This window comes from Furipterus horrens, unplaced genomic scaffold (genome assembly GCF_987537825.1).
Source record: "Furipterus horrens unplaced genomic scaffold, mFurHor1.1.pri manual_scaffold_2, whole genome shotgun sequence".
In the NCBI taxonomy this organism is placed as follows: domain Eukaryota; kingdom Metazoa; phylum Chordata; class Mammalia; order Chiroptera; family Furipteridae; genus Furipterus; species Furipterus horrens.
In genome coordinates, this window is record NW_028327172.1 from 49,282,187 (window position 1) to 49,308,926 (window position 26,740).

At 37.3% G+C, this 26,740-nt stretch overlaps 1 protein-coding gene across 1 annotated transcript in view; it reads right to left on the minus strand.

Moving 5' to 3' along the window:
* The window catches only part of INTS4 (integrator complex subunit 4), a 114,866-nt gene that overhangs the window by 49,732 nt on the left and 38,394 nt on the right, over nt 1-26,740 (minus strand). The window contains exons 5-9 of the mRNA XM_090265735.1: nt 16,450-16,635; nt 15,789-15,839; nt 12,642-12,730; nt 11,604-11,724; nt 956-1,027 (exon numbers count right to left, since the gene is read on the minus strand). Of these exons, the coding sequence (XP_090121861.1) occupies nt 956-1,027; nt 11,604-11,724; nt 12,642-12,730; nt 15,789-15,839; nt 16,450-16,635 (519 nt within the window). The remainder of the gene's footprint in view (nt 1-955; nt 1,028-11,603; nt 11,725-12,641; nt 12,731-15,788; nt 15,840-16,449; nt 16,636-26,740) is intronic.

The window sequence follows — 26,740 nt, forward strand, 5'->3', positions numbered from 1 at the left end:
GCAAATTGAATGGCAATATTTTATATCAACTCTTCAACCATTCCTTAGAATTTATCTTATCTTACCAAATAACTCAAAAGAAGAAAAGATCTAATATGCATGAAGATCGTATTCTTTATTTGATTTAGTAAGATGGAAAAATTAGAAGGATCTAAATGTAAAGAGCTAGAAATGATGGCACATCTATGTGACAGAACATTATGAAATCAGTAAAAATCCTAAGTATAAAGTTGACAATATGGGGGAAAATGGATATGATATAGTGGCAAATATAAAAAGTAGACTACAAAACTAAATGTAGACTATAAAACTATCTGCAATAGTGTTTAAAACATACATAAGAAAAAGAGCTGGGGAGAGATACATCAAAATGACAAAAGTCATTGTGTAAGAGTAGTGGGAAAATGGGTAAATTTTTTTCCCTTTTCCTTCTACTTATCAAAGATTCTATACCTCTTTATTATTGGGTTTATCATTTAAAAATTAAGATATTGACAGTGAATGTACACATCATATTCTCAGACTCATAATCAATCCTGGCAACTATATCAGAGAACTATCACAGTAAAAACTTAAAGGCATTCCATAAGAGGCATTTTGTTACAGTTCAGAGAAAGAACTGACTCACTCTTCCATGGGAAGTGCTTTTGGAAAGAAGTCCTAAGATGTCACAATCTCAAAAAATAAGACCAAACCTTTGTAGTTCTAACAAATAGAAAATTAATACTGGCTCTTCTTTGTAAAATTATTTCATTACAATAATTTAAAATTTAATGAAGCAACTTGTAATTTGGTTCAAGTTACTAAGATTTTAAAATAAAATGTAATCTAATTACCCTACATTAATTTAACAACTGCATGGGCTGCAAAACTAAATCAGCATCAACTTGGCATATGTTGTTACACTGATGTTAGTTACAGAAACCCAGTTTAAACAACAAAGAATTCAAGTTACCCTCAGATCTGACATCAGCTTCTTGTCAAGTGTCTGCTCCAAGAAATGAGAACTGACTTGCTCCATAGAGCCCTGTAAGAAAGAATTCAGAACAAATTGAACATCTATTAAGACTTGAACATTATCTTAATAGTCAAAGTTTGCAGCCAACTTAAATGTGTGAAGGTAATATCATTCTTGATACTAAAGATGCCTATGGGTTCTGAATCATCAGGAAAATAATGAAAACATTAGCAGCAGCAGCAACAGCAGCAAGCACCTAAATTATGTCATGCACCATTCCAAGTGCTTTATACATACATTAACTCATTTAGTCCTCTTCCAAAGTAAATACTATTATTAGGTCCACTTTAAATAGGGGGGGAAAGAATGTACAAAGAAATTAAATAACTCATTCAAGGTCACAGGAGCGTAAGTTACAGAGCTGGGCTATAAACGAAGTCCAGAATCCTTTGCCTTAACTCTTCCCTGTCTCTCTATGCCTCTTCATTCCACTCTTTCCATTTATGTGTTCACTTATTCACTCTTTTAATAAAACAAACACTTAGCAACCATTCAATTGTATGCCCAGTTATCAGGAACAGGAATACAAAAAATAAGACATCAATTTTACATTCAATGATCTCAGACTAGTGACAGAAACTGACAACAGATAATTCCATTAGTGTATGAATTGTTATAATACACATTTACAAAGGGCATAATGGGAACTCAGAAGACAAGCAGTAAAGGATGATGGCAGGGAGAACTGGAACTCACAAGTGCAAATGCATGAAGTGAGAACGTCATGGGGGGAATAGCAAGTGGTTCCATGAAGAGAACAAAAGACGAGGGTGCGGAAAATGCAGGTAGGTAGGGGTAAGATTATAGAGGGCCTTGTTCACCAAAGTAAGGCGCCACCTTATGAATAATAACTAGATAATCTCTGCTAAATATTTAATGAGCTCAATGACGTACAAAATATTTTACTTATATTTTAAAATTGTATTCTCCCTTTTCATCCCATGAAGAATGTACATGGTCCTCAATTTTTTAGATGAGAGATTGAGGCTGAGAGATTTGATAACTTGCTCTTTTCAGGTAAGGGAGAAACAGATTTACACCTCATAAACATCTTGACAACAAAGCGGCTAATGTAACATAAGGAATCGAAAAGAAGCAGAGACCAGTTAAGAGGCTATCAGAGTAAGTCCTAGACATCTTAAGGAATATATTACAGACCTTCTCTAATTCCCAAATTAAAAATGCTTAAACAAGATCAGACTTTATCTCCAACCACATTTTCCCTGGAAAGTCACATGTTCTTGGGAATATTCTTACCCAACTTAATATCTTTCCTGCAACTGTAGGAGAGAAGTTTTAATGTAAGTAGTTTCAAAACCACTTTTTCTTATCTTTACACAGTAGAGTTGGTGGCCTTGTTTGCTACATAGAGCTGAGTCATACCAAATCTAACATTAATTTTTTTTAATACAAAACATCAGTTTTATGAATAAGAACTATACATTTTTAAGAGCTCCTCACTTTCTCTCTGGTTTTACCGTCAATGTTATCAATTGGCTTTTTAAAGGACACTTTTTTCCTACAAAGAAAATTTTAAAGACTTCACACTAAATTATTCAATCCATAGTTTCAATGCTCTCCTTAAATGCCCTCCCAACAGTTAGCAAATTTACACGTTATTTGTAACAAATTTCCAGTGTTATCTAAGAACAGCCAAAGCTTTCCATGTCAAATCCACAAATACCAAGAGCCCTAAAGAACAGTAACCTACATGAAAAATGGTCAGACCTGAACTAGTACAGGCCTAGCAGAAATAGAGAAGGGAAAGAGTCAGGTAGATTCAAGGTACGACAAGAAGGTAGAACTGATAAGAGCTGATGACTCAGGAGATATGGGACACAGAAAAATAATTCCAAATGCTTCTGGGTTCATGACTGGGTAGATCATTAATTACTCATGAAAGCACAGGAAAGGCAGATTTGGACCGAAAAGATATAAAGTATGTCTCAGCAATCATAGAAACATCTATAGTTCCGGCCTCCACCTCCACTGTCATTCTGTCCCCAGGTGCTCAAGGCCACTTCCACGGCCCACACCACAACGATGGCGGCAGACAGCAAGTCTTCAGATAACCAGGACAAGTGTGGGATAGACAGGGACAATGAGGAGGAGATGGGACATGCCAAAGAAAGTCTCAGATAGAATTTCAGTGCCAAAAAAAGATATAGAAGAAACAGAAAAGGAGGAAATCAAATTCCAGAGGACAGACAGCCAGTACCCAAACTAAATTAAGTAATAATATCTCATGATGCAATCGAAGCAGATAAAGACAATATGTGTCAAAAATCATACTCCTAGACTTCCAGTCAAGATGGTGGCATCGGTAAACATGGCTTGCCTCTTCACACAACCACATCAAAATTATAACTAAAATACAGAACAACCATCACTCAGAACTGTCAGAAATCGAGCTGCATGGAAATCTGACAACTACAGAATTAAAGAAACCGCACCCATCCAGACTGGTAGAAGGGGTGGAGACGAGAATGGGCTATTCCCTCACCCACATGTGGATAAAAATTTGGAAGGGATATCTCAGGAGCAAGGAGTTCCACCCCACACCAGGCCCCCCAGCCCAGGGTTCCAGTGTCAGGAAGATAAGTCCTCACAACTTCTGGATGCAAAAACCCAGTGGGGATTGAGTTGGTGGAGGAAACTGCTCACCTACTCAGACTCACTCCCTCTGAGCTCCAGCACTGGGGTAGCAGCTTGAAAGGCACCAGGGGCATACAGGGAGAAACTGAAGTGTCTGGCACCACGGTGAGCAGAGGTCATTGTCCCTTTTCTAAACCTTTTCCCCACAGAGCCGGCAGGCTGTTGACATATCTGCAACTCCATCAACCTGGCTAACACTGTTTGACCCACCTTGGAGACCCCAGAGATTCCGCCCTACCCAAGTTACAGGCCCACCCAAGCTGCTTTTTCACATGAATCGCTGGTCTTAGCTCATGTTTCACAACTTCCTAAATCCTTTCAAACAAGAAACAGCTGGCTTCAGTGAGCTCCAGGCCCAGCACTAGCAACAGCAAGCTTAGATTCACAATTTGGCTTTGCCTGGGAATCTCCAAACCCAGCACAGGTAGCAGCCACCTCAGATTGCTTGAGATAGTTCAGGTAGAATGGCCCCAGGCAAAACACAGGTTAGGTCTGACCTTGGCCTGCACTACCCAGGAAACCCCAGAGCCTGCACACCCAGTGAACAGCTACAGACCACATTGGAGCACCACCACCTTGCCCCTGCACAGCTGATCCACCACAGAGAATGGAGGTTGGTGGTCAGTGGTCACAGCCAGTCCTTGCAGCTGACTGGCCTGGGTAAATTGACCTGCCAACAGCAACCGAGGCTCAATTACAAGGGGAGGGTGTACTCAGCCCACACGAAGGGTGCACCTCAAGGACTCAGCTTGGGTGATAGGGGAGGCTATGCCACTGGACCCTACAAGACACCTACTACATTAGGCCACACTACCAAGAGCTGCGTCAAAGCATGTCTACCCAATACACAGAAACAAACACAGGGAGGCTGCCAAAACGAGGACACAAAGAAACATGACCCAAATGAAAGAACAGAACAAAACTCCAGAAAAAGAGCTAAACAAAATGGAAATTAGCAATCTATCAGATAGATGCAGAGTACTGGTTATAAGGATGCATAAAGAACTTAGTGAGGACCTCAACAGCATAAAAAAGATCCAGTCAGAAACAAAGAATACACTAATTGAAAGAAAGAACAATTTACAGGGAAATAACTGTAGAGTGGATGAAGCCGAGAATCAAATCAACGATTTGGAACATAAGGAAGCAAAAAAACAATCAGAACAAGAAGAAGAAAGAATCCAAAGAAACAAGGATAATATAAGCAGCTCTGGGACAACTTCAAGAAGTATAACATTCGCATCATAAGGGTGCCAGAAGGAGAAGAGAAAGAGCAAGAAATTGGAAATCTATTTGAAAAATAATGAAAGAAAACATCCTTGATTTGGGGAAGAAAGCAGACATGCAAGTCTAGGAAGCACAGAGAGTCCTAAACAAGATGGATGCAAAGTGGCCCACACCAAGACACATCATAATTAAAATGCCAAATGTTAAAGATAGACAAAATCTTAAAATCAGCAAAAGAAAAGAAGGGAGTTACCTACAGGGGAGTTCCCATAAGACTGTCAACTGACTTCTCAAAAGAAACTGCAGGCTAGAAGGGACAGGCAAGAAATATTCAAAGTCATGAAAAGCAGGGACCTATAGCCAAGATTACACTATCCAGCAAAGCTATAATTTAGAATAGAAGGGCAGATGAAGTGCTTCCCAGACAAGAAAAAACTAAAGGAGTTCATCATCACCAAACCATTATTATATGAAATGTTAAAGGGACTTATTTAAGATAAAGAAGATCAAAACTATAAACAATAAAATGGCAATAAGTACATATCTATCAACAACTGAATAAAAAAAACTAAGTAAACAAGAAGAACAGAAACAGAATCATGGATACAGAGAGCGTTTTGACGACTGCCAGATGGGAGGGGGTTGTGGGAGAATAAGTGAAGAGGTGAGGGGATTCAGAAGTACAAATAGGTAGCTACAGAATAGCCATGGGGATGTAAGTACAGTATAGGAAATGGAGTAGCCAAAGAACTTACATGCATGACCCATGGACATGAACAATGGCGGGGGTACTTCCTGAGGGTGGGGGGTTGCTAAGGGGGGGGGAACAACAAGAGAAAAATCAGGACAACTGTAATAGCATTATCAATTTTTTTAAAAAAAATAGAACCATACTCCTTTCCACCGGGTTGTATGTGGGACACTTTAGATTTGGGTAATGCTGAAGTGCTCAAAGGGTTGTACACCTTGTTAAAGGAGAATTATGTAGGGGATGACATGTTCTGGTTTGACTATTCGTCCAAGTTCCTGCTTTGGGCTCTGAACCCCCCAGGCTGGTTTCTTCAGTGTCACTCTGGGGTCGCAGTGTCTTCAAACAAAAAAATGATGGGGTTCATAAATACCATCCCAGAAACCATTGGGATTTACAACAGGATAAATGTATTGTATTTTGGCTCTGGGTCTCCAGTCTAGAAAGTCAAAGATCCAGCTGTGAAAGTCAAAGATCTAATGCAGAACAGTGTGAAGAAGATGGTCAAAAACACCTTCCTTTGTGTTCATGATAAATTGAGATAAAAATGAGTAGCCCAGTGTTAATTCGAGAAATAACTAGGAGAGCGGAACTGGAAGGGATTTTCCAGGCTATTTAAACCACTAATCATTGTCCTAAGACAGTGCCATGTGCAGATACTGGCATCGATCACTGAACCCCCCAAAACTGGTAGAAGTGAAATTTTCTCACTTGAGTAGAAATATGACTTTACAGAGAACAATGAAGCTGTACATAACTCAGTGATGAGTGGTTGATATTTATTTGTACAGCAAGATAATGAACTGGTGACTAGTACATTTCTTTCTTCAAAAGCAAAGTTTTGTGCAAATAAGTATGTTCTCTGAAGGAGTATGCACCCATGACTGACGACTTTTCTGCTAGTGCACAAACTCGTTTCTTCTCAGCAACAGCAGAAATATGTGAGAAAAGGAAATTGAAAGCACTAAAATGCTCCATGGAATTTATTAGTGCTATCAGGAATACTGGTAGTCTGAATGTAATTACTTATGCAAAATTGCACATATTCCTTTATGGTGACTTCATTATGATAATGGAAACTGTCTTACTTGTAAAAGAGTATTCATAATTTTGTTACTGATGGTGTTTTTATACAGAATTTCAAAAACCTGTGTGTGTGTGTGTGTGTAATATCTATCTATCATCTATTTATCATCTATCTATCTATCTCTCCAATATTCCATGGGGAAAAATATGTGAAATGAGGCCTCATAAACTGGCTTCTACTCAAATAATACAAAGTAGACACATCTTCCTGCTTTTCTTTTTTCCAGGGCTGTTCAGTCCAAAAAAACTTAATTATTTTAGACAACATGGTGGGTTTTTCCTTCATGTTGTAAGTAGTCAAATGAAACCAATTATATCTTATACCAGGCAGAAGCTAGCAAACTATGGCCCATCAGCTAAATCCAGCCCATCACGTTTCTATACAGCACACAAACTAAGGATGGCTTTTACATTTCTGAGTGGTTGGGGGAAAATACCATTTTGTGATATAAGAAAATAGTACTAAATTCAAATTTCAACATCCATAAATAAAGTCGTATCGAAACAAACACACACACAAAACATCTATATTCTTGTCTACTTTAATCAAGACAAATATTTCAGGTAGGTTCTCTCCAAATGAACTATCACCACTACTTAACAACCTATAATCACAACACTAAGAAAGCCATGATATTCAACAAACAAGTGTGTCAAACCTGCTTTCAGAGCAAAAACTGCTCCATTAGTATAACAACTCTATGCACTCTTCGAAGGCTTCTAGCCTCTACTAAATTAGATGATAAAAAAAGAAGCAAACTAAAAAGATAAGAAAATAATGAATTACTATGGGAGATGTAAAACTGCTTCTGACTAGGACATCTCCATTTGCCCGGGAAAGCATAGCCCTGGGAAGATTTAGCAGAGATAAAAACCTACTATCTATCTGAAAATGTTGTAATTTAAGGTCAAAGACTCCTGGAGGCTTATAAATAAGCCTTATTGAGTAAGAGAAATTAAACATGTTAAGAAGAAATCATTGAACTAAGGGCCATATTCTAGATAGAACACCAATTATCATGATTATTTACAAAGTAGTGACTATATTCTAAATAATCTAATGGAGCTGTACACTTGGAAATCACATTTCTTTGCCTTATTAGAGCAATTACAGATAACCAAAAATCAACTTTTTACATAACCTTGAATTTTCTGATACAGCCCACATCTAAAAATTTTCACCCAGCTATAAGCCAAGAATGGAGACTATTCCTTTTTTGTGCAAGATGGATTTAAGTCTAAAAAACTTGTCATTTAATTGACATTCTTAAAGAACCCAGTTTCTGCTTTCCTCTCATGCTTTATCTGTTGTGCATCCCTCACACTGAAGGTTATTCTCCCACACCAAGAAGTACTAAACTGCTCATAACTTAGTATGCTGTTATAGTGTAGTATGCTGTTATAGGATATTACTATGTATACTATTACACTTCTTCTATATCTCTGATCATATTTTTTCCTTCCCTACTTCTTTACCTAGCTAATTCATACTCGGCCTTCAAAACACAGCTCAGAAACCACCCCAGAAAGCCTTCTGTGGCTATTAGGTGCTCTTCCCTAAAAGTACCAGGTATTGTAACTGATTGACTGTCTATGTCAACTTACCAGATCACCAACTCTTGAAGACATAGACTATGTCTCAATGTTTGTTAACCCGGTGAATATGTGGGCTAAAGACAACACGCAGTTTACTTGACCACAGGTTTTGCCTACTCAAGAGTTAGTGCAGAGAATTTGCCTCTTAGATTGCACAGAGGAACTAGTAAACCAGCAGGGCCTTAACTACACAACCACAGCTCCCAATGTGTAACTGGATCCTCACTAGGAAGGGACTCTGTATGGGCTATATAGATCATGAGACGTTATTTACTATCTACATGGCCTTAAACAAATTATATCACTTTCCTAAACCTTAGTTTTACTATACAGGGTGGGAAAAAGTAGGTTTATAGTGGTTCATATGGAAAACAATACAGTAATTAATAATACAAGAAAAAACTCTGCCCTGGCCAGGTTGCTCAGTGGTTGGAATATCCTGCACACCAAAAGGTTGCAGGTTTTATCCCCGGTTGGGACAAATATCTAGGCTGTGGGTTCAACCTCTGGGCAGGGCATATAAAGGAGGCAACTGACTGATATTTCTCTCTCACATAAATATCTATCTATCTATCTATCTATCTACCTATCTATCTTTCTCTTTCTTTCTCTCCCTTCCTTCCTTTCTCTCTCTGTCTGTCTCTCTTTCTCTCTCTCTCTCTCCGCCCACCTTCCCCTCTCTCTAAAATCAATAAATATATCCTTGAGTGAGGATTTTTAAAAAAGAACAAACTGTTTAATGTACTCACAACTGTAAACCTAATTTTGCCCCACCCTGTATATGAAATGAATAATATAATACCTTCTCAAAGAATTTAAAAGGATTAAAAATTATTTGCAAAAAATGAATATATGAGTGTATGTATGTATAAGGAAGTGGGTGTATTGCATGTGTATGCATGTATAACAGAAAGTGTCTAGCTCAGTAGGCTAGAAACTCTATAAAAGTACAGTACTATTAACAAAATTAGAATATTAATTTTAAAATATAAACATAATTACATAATTTGGAATTGTTCAGATTTGAAATTACTAAAATTATAACATAAAGCACTTAACTCAAGTTACCGTCATTTAAGTGGAACTCTTTCAATTCATCACTGTAATTCAAATTCATACAGCTTCATATAAATGAATTTCAGATCCTATGGGATACAAACTGAAAAATCTGAATGACCCAGCTTTAAGGATTACTTTTCTGAGCTGCCTACTCAGATAAAGATATATCATTAAATTATTTCTCTAAATATTCCCTCCCCCTTCTCTCTCTCTCTCTCTCTCACACACACACACACACACAGAGTAGATGCTCAGTAAATGTTAAATAAAAGAATTTGATGAACAATTGGATTGTTCTGGATTTTAAAATACTAACTGACCAAAATAAAGTCTTAAAATGTGAATTCAAAAACAAAATCAATAATTGGTTTAATTCTGTATTTTTATTATGAAAAAGCAATATAATTTATAAGCAGAAAATACTGAAATCATCCAAATTTCTTATTATTCCATGAAAATACTTCACACAGGTTTTAACAATTACCCCATAAATACTGGTCACAGAATAGGACTATCACTCGTTCTGTGCCCAGCACAGTGAGGTTCAAAACATTTAACCAGCAATTTTACCAAGACTGGCAGAGTCGGAGGCTCTCAAAAAGAACTGTCCATAAAAGAATCTCAGATTTTCTTGGCATGATATTTACAAAATTTTATATACTTATACATATTTATATACTCTAACCACCCCCATCATCCCACACAGAATACATTACAATTTATAAAGATTTTCATAGACAGTATCTCATTTGGGCATCGTAACAATGCAGTGAGGTAAATATGAGAGATATTATCACCCACTTAACAGATGAGAAAACCCAAACTAAGATTAAGTGATAGCTCAAAGGTCAACACTCCTTCTATAAGACAGCTACAACTCTGAAAAGTTAATTTTTTTTTTTATAAATATACTGAGTCCCCAAAGGCAAAACAGTAGAAAGTACCAGTCTAAAAGTCAGGAGATTAGTATCTGAATACCATTCTCGTCGTCGGCAGCCGTCCGTCTCGAGAGACGATGGTGTAGCTTCTTAAGAGTCTATCTGCACCACCGAGAATGGCTGTGCAGTCCAACTCGGGAGTGACATGGTATCTGTCTCCTCCCGTGTTGAATCGACATCTTGTGATGACGCTGGAGTGTCCTCTCCAGTGAAGCTGAAGCTACAGAGCCTGGGCAGGGTGATATGGAGGGTCTGCTGTTGCCCATGCAGCAGACCCCCCCTCTCTTCGCAGCTGAAGGGTCCAAGGGAAAGACGGAGTCAATACAGCTTGGCTTCAGGTGCGCCGCAGGAGTTGCCGGTGTTGACTACAACGTCAAACCTCCTTAGGGACTCCGGCTCCGGATTTTCTGTCGGGGTTTACTCCCTTAGCCTTTCCCCTTAAGAGGTATGCCGCAAGGCAGCGGAGGTTTTTTGGAGTCAGAGTTTTCCTTCTCTGATGTGCCCTGACTGGAAGATCGAACCAGCAACACTTAGCTCGCAGGCCGACGCTCAATCCACTGAGCCAAACCAGCCAGGGCTTGAATACCATTCTACAAACCTTCTATTTGTATAAGTTGGATAATTTACTTATCAGAGCCTCAGTTTTCTTACCCGGAAACTGGGAATAACAACATCTACCTTGCTGGGTTACTGTGAAAATAAATAGGATCATGTATGTGGCCTCACAGCAAAGTACCTAGGTCATAACGGGTGCTTAGTAAATGGCAGCAACTATTTTTATTATTATTTTCTTTTATCTTTAGTCAAGGCCTATCTCTTATGTTAACAAGTTTAAACAGAATCGTCTTTAAAATTCTTCCTACTTCTAAAAACTACTTCTCCATTGGAAAGTGAGCCATTTCTTTTTATTTTAAGAAATACTAGGATTTCTAATAGTTGAGTTACAACTGTTCCTACCTGTAGTTTCTCAAAATGTTTGTGTAAGTGTAACAGGCAATGTGTTCATTAAAGAAAGGATAATTTATCCTGGCCAGTGTGGCTCAGTGGGCTAAGCACTGTTATGCAATGGAGAGGTCAGTGGTTCAATTCCTGGTCAGGGCACATGCCTGAGTTGTGGGCCAGATCCCCAGATGAGGGTGAGGGTGTGCAAGAGGCAACTGATCGATGTTTCTCTCCCTTTCTCCTTCCCTTCCCCTCTCTCTAAAAGCAAATATATCTTTGAAAAGAGAGAGAGAGAGAGAGAACTTTTTTTAAGAAAAAAAAAAGTGTAACTTACCAATAGCTTTGCAGCTTGAACTCGAACCACCCAGGAGCCATCATTGACCATGTGACAAATTTTTCCAAAAGCATCATCAACTAAGCGAATTTCTTCATTAGAAGAAGGGATTGGGACAATGCTAAATTAAAAGAAAACAAACCACAAATGGGAAAACATAAACCTAAAGCTTCAGGTTTAATAAAACAGAAATGACCAATAAAAACTGGCACAAGTAGAAATGGTAATTAAAAAATTAAAATCCTAGAACGATGAAATAGATTTCATAGTAAGCAAATGACTCTGGGAGTATAAACCAGCCCTTTTAATTGCACTGCAAATTTTCACTATCTTGAATAGAAGTGTTTAACTTATCAAAGGTATAAAGATTTGTGAAGATACTAAAATGTACCTACCACAGAGTATTTTATATCTTTTTATCTTTAGTCTATATTTGTCAATATAGTGAATCTCACAATAAATCTATATAAAACATACTTGCATATCTGGTCCTAAAAGAGGCAAATTCCAATTAAGTCTTTTTAAAAAATAAAATAAAATAAAATTTCTCTCTCCACTTTAAAGAATGACTGTAAGAATAAATGATTTAATTACTGAGAAAATATTTTTAACCAGAAAAACACTACCTAAGGGATTGTTATGATCAAATCACCTGGTATCTTTATCTGGCCCTTATATTTACTAAAATGGGCCCCCAAAATTTTTAAAGATTTAAAAAGAGTGGGGAGGGGGTGAAAGAGATGCTGCAAAGCACTTAAGACAGTCTCATCCCTTCATTTATTTCTCATCTATAGAAGAGGAGGTTGGGACCCAGAGAGTTGAAGTATCTTTCCCAAGATACACAGAAAAGTTCTCGGATGGCAGAGCTGAAAAACAAGGACCAGGCATCCTGATTTTCAGGGGCTGTGCTTTTCCCCTATTCATACTGTCTTCCAAAACTCTAACCAACATTCTTTTTCTGGAGGTGGCTTTTTGCACGGTAGGAGGAGAGAAAAATGGCTTAGCCATGAAGAAAAGCTGGCTTACACCCACACTGACCTTTCAGGATAGAGCTGACTGACAACCCAGATAAGCTGGACTGCGGCACTGCGCACTTGCTCATAGTCATCAGAGAGCAATTTACAGGCCTGTAAACAAGGATTTCAAAAGTCTGTTAGTTTTGTGTGTCCCCCAAGGTGATGTTAAACTATTTTCACAATGAAGATTGGGTGTCTGGATAAGGATGCCAATAAGACTTAGGGGTGATTTTAGCTCCTTGAGCCTTCACTCAACAAAGAATTCTTGGCTTCTGTCAGCCCCTGGGTCTGTGCTCTGACTGAATCCTCCTACCCCACGCCTGGAAGCAGAACCACAGACTGACAGCACAAAAGCCATCTAGAATAGCACAATCCCAGCGAAGCAGGGGGAGCCCACGCTGCTGCTCTCACAGGCTCACAGCCTCAAACAGTTTTTTCTCTATCTGTAAAATCAAAGCATAAATTTCTGATTGACAATCCATTTGAAATAAGTGTTCAATTTTAATACTAAGCTGTCAGAAGAGGCCAGGTTTTTCTGTTTCACTTTGGTCTGAAATGGAATGTCTCTACTCTACCCACAGCCACAGCAACACTCCAGATTTCAAGAATAGCTAGAACCCTCCATGTCTGATATTTTCAAATCCTATATTCCATGTTCTGACCAGAACATGCTACTCAACCAGCTCTTCTATTTCCATGACTTAACCAATCACGCCTGCTCTTCAATCCCACTTAATCTACCTATCCATTTAACCAGGGTTTCTCAATCTTGGCACTACTGACATTTCAAACTGCACAATTCTCTGTGAGGAGCTGTCCTGTGCATTGTAAGATGTTTAGCAGCAACCCTGGCCTCTACCCACTAGATGGTTGTAGCACTGCGCCCTCTCCCTCTCCCCAGGAGTTGCAATAGTCAAAAATACCTCCTATCCTAACTGACAGACCTTTCACCAGCATTTGATACTGCTGGCTATGAGATCTCCCTCCTGCCTTTTCTGGAACATATTTTTTCTCTTCCTCCATCTGCTGCTCCTCAGTTACATTCTAGGGCTGCTTCTTCTGTCTGCCTCTTAAATATTGGACTTTGCCCACTCCTTGGTTTCTTTCAGTCTTCTTATTCTCCCTGAGTATCCTCACGCTCCCTGGATATTGATGGCTCCAGCTCTGATCTCTCCTGAGCTCCAGATCTTCACAGCTATTTATGGCCTGAAATTCTCCTCATCAACCCTTCAAATTCAATATTACATATTACCAAAACAATTCATTAGGTACCCAATTCTACTTTATATCTCAAATTCTGCACCATTGTTCCATGAGGCTCTCGTCATTGCTGCTTACTTTAAAAAAAAAAAAAAAAAAAAAAAAAAAAAACAGGCCCAAACTGGAGTCACTTGCGCTAAGCCCCACTAAGACTTAATACCTATCCTAACTTGTTTCAGCTTCTCCCAAGAATGAAATTTTAAACCAACCTGGAATTTCCTTTGCAGCACTATTGAGGTAATCTGTCTGTAAGACCCCCTGCCTTCCCCTAACGGAAACTAACCTTGCCCAAAATAATCCACTCTTTTAATTTCCTTGCCCCGCCTTCTTTCTGCCTACAAAACCTTCCAATTTGTAAAACTTCTCAAAACACCTTCCTACTTACTGTATGTGATGTTGTTCAATTCATGAATTATTCGATGGAGCCAATTAGATCTTTAAATTTACTCTGTTGAACTTTGTTTTTTAATTATTTGGCTTCCCACATAGTTTTCCATTAGGGAGAGAAGGGGCTGGTCACATTAACACAACCATTCTAAAGTCATTCTATTCCATTTTCTAAAAGAATAAACTTGGTGTACACAACAGTCATAACTGCTTAGCTAATTATCATCTTCCTCTGAAAGATAAAACCAGTTTACTAGGCTAACAAAATCTGGTCTCTGACCATGGATTTAGATCTCCTGTCTAATTTCCTACAGTCATTCTACAAGAGAAATACTACTTTGTAAGGTCTTCTGGTGAGGCAATCAGCTTCTCCTACTTATACTATAAATTCACTGTGACTTTCTTTACCAACACTACAACAATCATGTGATACCTATTCATAAGATCCCAGGATCTTGGTCATTCTCCTCCAGTTTGTCAAGTGTAGTGCCCAGACCTGACTTCATGTTTGACCCAAGCAACCAAACATTAGCAAGACTATTACTTTCTTTATTCTGAACACTATACTTCTCTTTGTATATACCAATATTTATATTGAGCTACCTAAATCCTCCTAAAAGTCCTGTTCGCATATACTGTTGCTATTCAGTAACATACTCCCCTTTCTCTTCTTAGAATATATGTTTGGAATATAACCTCACATTCATCCCAATTAGTGCTATCACTATTGTTAGGCATAAGACCTGGGTTCCAAGAATTCAGGTCAGATTTCAGGGAGCCCCCAATAAATCTGCTGCCCCCACAGTAACTGCTAGTGCCAGTGACTGCCTATGTCCTTCAAAGATATCTTTATCTGCAGACAAGATTTAGCAACTTCTCTGTGCTCAGAATCAAATCCCACTCCTAATCAACTCCCCATTGGACCATCCGCAGGGGGTCCTGCCAACTCCTGTTCCTCTTAAAACTCCTGTCTTGTTGCTGTTCAGGATTGACACCACTTTGACTTTAGCCCACCGGTTTGCAGCTAGCCAAATAAATCTTTCAAACTGATGGCCTATTCGCCTGTCGTTTCTCCTCTCATTCTGCTGAACCTAGCAACTACTAGCTAGATCAGCGGTTCTCAACCTGTGGGTCGCGAACCCTTTGGGGGTTGAACGACCCTTTCACAGGGGTCGCCTAAGACCATCGGAAAACACATATATAATTACATATAGTTTTTATGACTAATCACTATGCTTTAATTATGTTCAATTTGTAACAATGAAAATACATCCTGCATGTCAGATATTTACATTACGATTCCTAACAGTAGCAGAATTACAGTTATGAAGTAGCAACAAAAATAATTTTATGGTTGGGGGTCACCACAACATGAGGAACTGTATTAAAAGGTCGCAGCATTAGGAAGGTTGAGAACCACTGAGCTAGATGAAGCCGAAGTTCTCACATTTTGACAACCAATGTGCTGCCATCCCAGTTTCATGATCCCTCCCCTTCCCTAGCAGACAGTCATTTAAGGTACCTGATTATAAATTGTTTGGTGTAATTTCAGTCCTCTTTCATGGAGCTGCAACTATAAAATAAAGATACAGTTTAAGTATTTGGGGAAAAAATCCATACTTCCAATGTGTCCCCACAATCTCATTTATTTTCCCGCATTATATCAGATTAACATGGTTCCCACTGGCCTAAATCAGGGCTATATAAATCAGAAACCTAGCCAAAGACTTTTTAGTAGACGTACTCAAATAGTTCATAAATCTAACCAATGGACTCTCCCAAAGGGATGTTAGAAAAATATGAAACTGATAAAAAGCTGAGGAAAAAATGATTAACACCATCTCCTCCTAAAAAGCAGCCTGCCAAACTGGGTAAATTTCTCCTATATTTATGAAACAAAGAAGGTATAATACCACTTGAACCTAATGTAATACAATATGCAGGGGGTTTCCTTGTTTCTTCTGAAATAAGTGAAAGCTACCAGACAGCCCAAAGAAAAGCAGATCTGTTATAAAGAAATGTGTGCCTTTGAGCTCTGTGATGGCACCAACAGCTTCCTGAAAAGTATGCATAAGGTGTACTCTGGGGGAGATTCAGAACGTATACAAGGCAACATCAGCCATATACAAATGAAAAACAAACAAATAAAACTGTCCCCGTTTAGTTTCCATGATCATGTTTACCATAGCTTTTATAGCTGCAGTTCTGACACGCGGGTCTTGGTCACTGAAGTAATCCCCTATAATTTTCTGGACATCTCTGACAGCTAAGCCTTCTGTATCCTTTGTGACACTTTTCTCCAAAGAGCCAAGGTTGCCAAGTAATTGCAGGCACTTATTTCTTACACCGTGGGAAGTATCTGTCAGGTGCTATAAAAAGAAAAGAGAAAGAAAGGACATGTTGAAAATGTCTTAAAAATAAAATAATAATAATAATAATAAAAAGAGAAACAGAAGTATTCTATCAGCTTTAGGAATGACTTTGAACACGACATTCTCACCAACACCTGTCTAGTATCATGTTACTTATGTATCTTCCAAAAAGAATTGTAAGTCCTTAGAAAATAAAAACTAAGACTTCGTTTGTTCACCACTGTAGTCCCATTTGTTGGCATTTTGCCTTGTAAAGGAAGGACTGGATACTTTAAAAATGGCCTCTAAATTGCATTTTATTTGTTATCAAATCTAAAAACAAAACAAAAGTTTATAAATTTTTAAAACTTTTAATATCCATACAGTATTATGTAAAAATCTTAAGTGTACTGCTCAGTTAAATTTCACAAAATACACGCACACACATATAACAAGCACCCAGATAAAGAAACAGAACATGACTAATACCCCAGGAGCTCCCTCATGTCCATTCTCAGTAACTACTCCACGACCATCAAAAATAGCCAGTAGATTTATTTTGCCTATTTTTGTATTTTATAAAATCAAATAGTGTCTGGATCCTTTTGCTTAATATTATCTTTGTGAGATTAGAGATTACGGTATGCCATACAGTTATAGATCATTCATTCTCACTACATAGTAATGTACTCACAAACGGAATACACCGCAATCCATTTATCCTTTCTACTATTGATAGATATTTTGAGTTATTTCCAGTTTGGAGCTACTCTGAATAATGCTAGTATGATTATTCTTAAATATGGCTTTTAGAGCACATGTTCACACTTCCGTTGGATATATACTTAGGAATAGAACTGCTGGGTCATAGAGCATGCATATGTTCAGTTTAAGAAGACACTGCCAAACAGTTTTACAAAGCAGTTGCAGTAATTTACGCTTGCACTGGTAATCCATAAATGTTCAAGTTTTGCCACATCTTTGTCAACACTTAGTACTGTCAGTCTTTTTTCATTTTAGTTCTTTTCACTGCATTTTAAACAAATAATCAGTTATCTCTTTCTCTTATCTAGTCCAAACCTACTAAAATAAGCTACTTGCATAATGTAGTAACAAGAATAAAAATACCTTAATGAAATGAGGTTTCACAGTAAGTCACAATACAGTGTGAAACTCTGCCTTAAACTTTTTAGACTGAGGCCCAAAGTAAGAATCATCCATTACATTGCAACATAGTACTCATATAGAAATATATACACAATATTTTAACAAAACAATATTTACCATATCTTGTGATGTACTCTAATGTTTGAATTCTATTTTTTCTTTTTATTGAATTTATTGGGGTGATATTGGTTAATAAAATTATATAGGCTTCAAGTGTGCGATTCTATAATACATCATCTATATATTGTATTGTGTGTTCACCAGCCCAAGTCAAATCTCCTTCCATCACCATTTACCTCCCCTATACACTCATCTACCTCCCCTCCCGCACCCCTATCATAATCACCATACTGTTGTCTATGTCTACAAGATTTTCTTTCTTTGATTAATCCCTTCACCTTTTTTACCCAGTTCCACAACCCCCATCCCTTCTGACAGCTGTCAGTCTGTCCTCTGCCTATGAGCCAGTTCCTTCCTTTCTTTCTTCCTCTTTCTTTCTTTCTTTTTTTTTTTTGTTAGTTTATTGTTCATTAGTGAAATATATGGTACTTGACCTTCTCTGACTGGCTCATTTCACTTAGCATAATGCTCTCCAGGTCCATCCATGCTGTTGCAAAAAGTAAGAATTCCTTCTTTTTTACGCCCAAATAGTATTCCATTGTGTAAATGTATCAGAGCTTTTTTATCCACTCATCTACTGTTGGAAATTTAGGCTGCATCCAAATTATGGCTATTGTAAATAATGCTGCACTGAACATAGGGGTGCATATGTTCCTCTGAATCAGTGTTTCAGTTTCTTTGGCTATATGCCTATAAGTGGAATTGCTGGGTCATAAGGCAGTTTGATTTTTAATTTCAGGTAACTCCATACTATTTTCCACAGTGGCTGCACCAATCTGCATTCCCACCAACAGTGTACACTAGTTCCCTTTTCTCCCTTTTCTTCCATTCTTAACAACACTTATTGTTTGTTGATTTTTTAATCACAGCAATTCTGACAGGTGTGAGGTGACATGTGATTGTGTCTTTAATTTGCATATCTCTAATGATTAATGACGTTGTCTACTGTCCTCTTTGAGAAGTGCCTGTTCAGATCCATTGTCCATTTTTTAATTAGACTGCTTGTTTCTTTGGTGTTGAGTTTTATAAATTCTTTATAAACTGTGGATGGTAACCCCTTATCAGATGTATCATTAATGAATAAATTCTCCCATTCAGTGTGTTGTCTTTCCATTTTGTTGGCTTCCTTTGTTATACATAAACTTTTTAGTTTGATGTAGTCCCACTTGTTTCTTTTTTCTTTTCCTTATTTAGATTTTAGAGAAAGAGAGGGAGAGAGAGAGAGAAAGAAAGAGAGAGAGAGAGAGAGATACTGGCTTGTTTTTCCACTTACTTATGCATTCACTGGTTGCTTCTTGTATGTATCCTTATACTAGAGACCGAACCTGCAACCTTGGCATATCAGGATGACGCTCTAACTGAGCTACCCAAACAGGGCTGTTTGTTTTTTCTTTTGTTTCCCTTGCCCAAGGCAATATATCAGAAAAATATATTGCTATAAGAAATGTCTAAGATTTTTTAAAAGTCTATTTATTTTAGTTATTTATTTATTTATTTTAGAAAGAGGGGGAAGAGAAGGCGAAAGAGAGGGAGAGAAACATCAATTGGTTGCCTCTCGTCTAGGCATGCATCCCCATCTGGGAATCAAACCTGTGATCCTTTGCTCTGCGGGACGATGCCCAACTAAACGAGCCATACCAGTCAAGGCAAGAAATGTCTGAGATTTTACTGCCTATGTTTTCTTCTAGGATTTTTATGGTTTTGAGTCTAACCTTTAAGTCTTTAATCCATTTTAAGTTTATTCTCGTGTACAATGTAAGAAGGTGGTCTAGTTTCTTTCTTTCTTTTTTTTTTGCACATATCTGTCCAATTTTTCTAACATCATTTATTGAATAGATTATTTTTACCCCATTGTGTGTTTTTGCCTCCTTTGTCAAATACTAATTAAAGGTGTGAGTTTATTTCAGGTCTCTTTATTATATTCCATTCATCTATATGTCTGTTTTTATGCTAGTACCAGGCTCTCCTCATATGATTTTTGTCCAGGGTAAGTGGCTACAAACAAAATTATTGTGTTGGCCCTTTAAGAGGGAGCCTTTAAGAGGGACCAGACTCCTGTCTCTCCCTGATGGACAGAAACCCCACTGCTTTTCAAAGTCAGATGTTATATGGGAGCCTCTTTCCAGCTCTGGTGCTCTGGGCTGGGGGTCTTGGCTTGGGGTTTAGACCCTACAGTTCTCAGGGGGAACCCCCCACAAACTGCGATAGCCCTTCAAAACCTCAGCCACAGGTTGAATGTGGGCAGCCCTTCTTGCATCTCCTTACTTCCTACCAATTTCAATGTGGCTTCTTCTGCAAATCCTGGGTTATAAGACCTCTTCAGCTAGTCTTCAGTTTTTTGTTCAGGATGACTGTTCTATAATTTAGGTGTAATTCCAGTTTGTTCCTGGAATGAGGTAAGTGTGGCTTCCACCTAGTCAACAGCCACCCAGGATTCTCCCCAGGATTCTTTTTTTTTTTTTTTTTTTAATACTGATTATGATTCTTGAAACTGATTGCATTATCCACCAATGGATCATAATACTCAGTACGGAAAGCACTGATGTATAGAAAAGTAAATGGAATTCAAAATTCAAAAACCTGGGTTCGTGGATCTCCTTAGAAAAATGACTACTCCCAGGACTGGGTCAAAAAATATGTAAGAAGAGTCTGGGACATCTTAGGCCAGAAAGCTAGGAAGGTGTCAAGGACTAACAGAGTCTAGATCAAAAGGACATAGAAATTAATCTATAGTGGGTTCCTATTGTCAACATTTATACAACACCAAAAGAAAGCAATTAAACAAATCCAGAATGTAGGATATTCCATAAGACCATTTTCTTCAATAAGTCTATGGAATTTAAAGAGAAAGCAAAAGGGGACACTGTTATCAATTAAAAGAAGTTAAAGAGACTACCTTTTTGTATGCTAATCAAAACAAACCAACTATAAAAATACATATTTAATACAATTAAGTTAATTTTAATATGAACTGATTTAAGATAACATGGATTAACTGTTAATAATTGCATCATGGCTATATTAAAAAATATCAGTTAGAGGTACATACGGGAGTATTTATGATTGAAATAACATGACGTCAGTGATTTACTTTAAAATACTAGAGCAGACAACAATAAAAAGTGAGAGGACAGATGAAAAAGATTTCAAATCATAAATCATCATCAAATTTACACTCAAAACTAGAAAGGATAGCGAATTTGAAATTTTCCACAATATAAAGTATACAGAGGTGGGCAAAAGTAGATTTACAGTTGATGGTATGGAAAAAGACATGCAGATTATAATTATACCAATAACTTTATTAACTCAAAAGAACTGTCACAGTAGCACAATGCACTTAGGTACAATCATATAAGAGCTCAAATTGCTGGCCCTCAGTTTTATACACATTCTTGTCAACTACTTGTTATACCCAAGCACACTTTGGCACAGAGTTCTTTATAAACCTGCTTTTATATACGCACGCACGTGTGTGCGTGCATGTTTGTGTGTGTGTGTATGTGTGTGCAACCTAGCTTCAAATTTCAGCTGAGTCACTATATGTGTAACCCTGGTAAAGCCACTGAACCTCTCAGAGCATCAGTTTCCTTATTTACCAGAAGGAAAAATGCCTGCTTTATCTAACTTACAGGTTTATCATGAGGAGGAATAAAATGTAGAAAAAACTTTACATACTACAAAGCATAATGTGACTGTTAGCTATTGTTACTATAGTCTAAAACGGTAAGGTATATGGTCACAGACAAATTATACACATGAGCACAGACCAGGATCAAACAGACCTAGGTTTGATTACTGGCCCTGCCACTTAGTATCTATGCAAACTTCACCAAGCCCCTTAAATCTTTAGAAATTCTTCCTTTGTAAAAATAAAAATAATATCCCCTGCTATGAAATTTTATGGTGAGTGAATTAAATGAATTCATTTAATAATTACTGTATGTAAAATCAGCTAATATGTCTGGGACATAACAAACATTCGACAAGTACAAGCGGCTAGCATAGTGCCTGGTACTTAGCATGTTCTTTAAAAAAACAACATACTTGAGAAGAGAAACAGGTGGGATAAAAAAGAGTAAGTGACGGCAAAAAACAAAACGGAGAGGGGTCAGAGGTAACAGTAGGCCACCTGGATGAAACAGGTCATTCAAGCATGAGCTTTCTAGTAATAGTTGTCTAGCAACAGGGCCGTCTGTCATGGAAGACAGTCGAATCGCTCACCTCAGAATGCTCGAGGGACAGATTCCTTAACTGAGTGGGAATGTAGACTTCCAAAGAGAAGCTATGTCCTTGTGAAGGTGAGGTGGACTAAGCAGGATAACTTGGAGGAGAAAACAAAGAACACCCGGTGAGAGGGCGAGGGTCTTAAAGAGAGAACTCTTCACTATAAAAAATGGCTCAATCAAACATTTTAGCTCAAGAGTTAATTCTTGCCTCCAAGTTACTTAAGCTACAAAAATGTAAAACACACATTCTATGTCCTCACAATGCTTTCTATATTGTAAGGGCTCAAAATAATCCATCAAAATAAGGCATTAAACCTGAGAAGAAATTCCCAAATATCAAACTGGTAATGACTGTCACAGTTAATACAGCAAAGTTGTTGCTTTTTAAAATAAACTATATTTAGTATGGAAGCATCATTTCTCATAATTAAGCTGTTGACTAAATCTCTAGCTTCTGGTAGGTTGCTACCACTGTGACAAATACTTTATCTGATTTTTAAAAAACAAACTAAAACCTTTTAGCTTCTATTAAGATAACCAGACAACACTGATGCATATATAACCTACCTATTACTGAATGTTTTCCCAAAAGAGAGAGTAAGTCTAAATCACACCCTCAGAGCAGCAATTAGTCTCATGATTACGATGTTCTTCCCCTAAAGGTCACTTCTTGCATAATGGCCATCTTCCCTAATAGCTGCCTAGTGTCTTCTCTGCACATGATGCTATTTTGGTGTTATGCCCAGGTCATTGATTAAAGTGCCATCATTTTTATATTAATGGAGTAAATAAACTGCACCACCAATGAGAGCAATCCATGTTAAGAATGAAATAAGCTATATAATTTTATTAACCACTGTCACCCCAATAAATTCAATTTAAAAAGCATGAAATAAGCAACACTAACTACTTTAAAACTATTTCTTTAGAAAAAAATCAATGGTTAAGTGTACCAAGAAAATCTGAGACTGATGTTAAATAAGAAAAAATAACTTCCTGACTCATTCAGTTTCAATATGAATTGTTTCTAAGCACAGTTAAAAATTCAGTGTATTGTACTTTGTATGAAAATGATTCTAACAGATAACCTCTACTAACAAACCACACATTATATTTCTTTGGATAATATTTTATAAATGTTAAAAAGTTGTATGGTTCTATCTGTTGCCTTAAAAGCTTAATGTACTTTTGCCATAATTTTAAAGGAACAGAAAAAAAAACAGAAAAGCTGGAAGACAAGGCAAGATGGAGACAAAGAAGAACTAAACTAGGCTCTAAGAAAGCCTTATAAGCAAAAATGACATTTGTTCTTCTAAAAAAATCTTGACATATAGGAAAGTAAGCAAAGACCTCCTATTTCAGTTGTACAGATGTTACACAAGAATATTAATTTCCTAGCCGAATCTGTGAACCAAATCTCTACGTCTCCCAATAAGAATTAACTATACAATGTACCTCAAGGAATTATTGGTAGAATAAAATGAACAAACATTGAAAAGTTAAGAGTACCCAAAAGCATAACTTTCTTCCTACTGTGAAACAAAGAATATCACAGATTTACACCTTGTATTTAAAATAAATAAAAAACAATTTGAACTTAAAATAATAATATTGATAGGAACAGACCATAATATATTGAACAAAATAACAGATAGGAAGAAAGAGAGGGAGGGAAAGCTCTGTTTATCGAATGACAACTTGTTACAGGTACAAGGTTTGTGTGCCCAATGCTTCAAAAGAAAGGCCAATATTCAACAGATCAGTGTTTTGGAGTAAGGAAAGGTTTATGGATTGAGAAGGCCTAACTCAAGAAGATGGGAGAACTAATTCTCAAAATCATTTTAAGAGAGCTCAAAATACAGGCATCTTATTTACCAAGGGAAAGGAGAATGGGTGAGGCAAGAGGCGGGTAAAGAATGTAGACAGCCAGGACTCGGAAAAGAGATTCAAGGAAAAGCGCTATATTTCTAATTCTCTTGTTCCTGGTCCATCTGTTGACCAACCCCTCCACCCAACCCCCCATCTGAGTGTGTTCTGTAGACTCCTATACTTCTGCATATTTACCTATCTCTTCCTAACAAAGGGGCTCCTCAAGACTCAAGCAGAATTCCACTAGCTAATTTGCATATTTATAGCAAGAGCTATTAGTCTGAAGGCTATCAGACGGAAAGCATTTCACTGTTACAAGTTAATAAATATAAAAGAAATAACAAAATTAAAATATCACCATTTTGCAATGATCAGAGTAATAATTGACTCAGTAAGATTTATTAATAGTTGATAAAATACTGAGTGAAAGTTTGATGGGGATGAGGATATTTACATAATCTCAAAGTATCTCTCCACAAATTACTTATTAATCGCAAGGGAAAATAGTACAATAAATCCTCATTGTCAATAGGTTCAATGTATATGGAAACCAAATTTACCATAGGCTAATTGATATAAACAAAAGTTTCTACAGCATCTCATCAACATTATAACAAAATTACACTGAAAGAAACAATGTTACTCAAGGATCTGCTGTGAATCTACATGGAAAACCCTTAACAGAGCCACCTTCACCAAGTATCAAAGATAGTCAGCAACATCAATAATGAGTCAAAACTCATCTGTGCCTCCTGATATGATTCATTGAGAAAGACACAATATATTATTTATGTGGTATTCCTACCAAAATGCATAACCTGAACCTAAACAGAAAAAAAATCAGGTAAACAGACTGAAAGACGTTATATAAAACAAATGGCATATACAGTTTAAAAATGTCAAGGTCATGAAAGATAAAACGCAGTTGAGGGACCTTGCCAGATTAAAGAAGACAAGATATATTAAAAACTTAATGTAATATGTTATCCTGTACCAGAAAAATAATTATATAAAGAACAATAGTGGGCTCTGGCCGGGTGGCTCAGCTGGTTGGAGCAGCATCCTGTGCACCAAAAGGTTGCAGGCTCCATCCCCGATCTGAGCATGTGCAGGTGGCAGCCGATCAATGTTTCTCTCTCACATCGATGTCATTCTCTCTCTCTCTCTCTCTCTCTCTCTCTCTCTCCCTCTCAAATCAAAAATCAATAAACATATCCTCAGGCTAAGGTAAAAAAATAAATAGAAAGGGAAAGAAGGAAGGAAGGAAGGGTTATAGCAAGACAAGAAGAATCTGAATGGTCTACAAATTATTATTAGTAATGTATCAAAGTAAAATTTCCTGATTTTGAGAACAGTATTGTGGTTATAAAAAATTATCCTTCTCTTTAAGAAGTACACATGTAAATACAGAGGGGCAGAAGTAGGTTTCAGTTGTTTGTATGGAAAGTAATACAATAATTAATAAATAATAATACAAGAATAAACTTTGTGCTTTATGTCATCACAACTATAAACCTACGTTTGCCCTGTATTTAGAAAAGGGGCAGGTTGTCTGCAATGTACTCTTAAATGGTTCAGGAAAAAATAATGCATAGAGAGAGAGAGATAATGATAAAGCAAATATAGAAAATTGTCAACTACTGGTTAATGAGGAAGGAAGGAATATGGAAATCCTTCATACTATTTTTATAATTTTTTGTTGAGTTTGAAATTGCTGGGGTGTTTGGATTTTATCCCAAGCCCAACCCCATGCTTTCCCAGATTCTCTTTCTTGGTTAAAGCTACCAGATCCAACCTGCCACAGAAGCCAGAAACCAAGGAATCATCCTCAACAATTCCTTTACCCTCACACCATGTTCAATCAATCACTAAGTCCTGTCAACCTTATTTTCTAAATATTTCTCAAATCTATCCACATCTTTCCAAAAATTAAATCCAAACTACTCTAATCTCTCACTAACATCCTAACTGGTTTCCTCCACAACTACGCTGGCCTCTTCTCCAATCATTTCTCTAGAAGACAAGAATATTCTTCATGAAATGTAAATCTGATGTCACTTCTCTACCTGCTCTCTACCCAAAACACATCAATGGGCTCTCAACAGGACCTCTAACACCTCGAAGCTAGCCTAATGGTTCTTAAATAGTTTTTGGTCTAAGGATCGCTTTACATTCTTAAAAACAATTAAGGACCCCCAAAGCATGTTTATGTGGGTTTTGTCTATTGATAAAAATTGTATTAGAAATTAAAACAGTAATTTTTATTTTTATTTTTATTTTGTATTATTAGTACTATTTTAATTTTTTATTTGATTATATTGTTACAATAGTTAGATTTTTTTTTCCTCTTTGCTCCCCTCTGTCCAACAACCCCTCTCCCCCAGCAATCCTACCTTCCTTAGTTCATGTCCATTGGTTGTGCATATAAGTTCCCCAGCTTCACCCTTTCCTATACTAGTCTTTTTTTTAAAATTTTTTATAACATTAAAAAATAACAATTCCCCCCTCTCAGACTTAAGACCCTTTATAATCTTATAAAGGATAATGGGCGAAGGTCTCGTGCTTCTCTAGCTGCTTCAAGCTGGACATGGTTGTCATCCTATCTATCCTTGGGTCTAGAAATCCCTAATAAGAGTGGGGGTGTGGAGGGGAGAGTAGCCTTCCCACATGGGAAGGGTCGTGCAGACTCCAGGTCAGTTGGCTGTCCCTGGACAACAGCATGCTTGGTTTAAAACAAA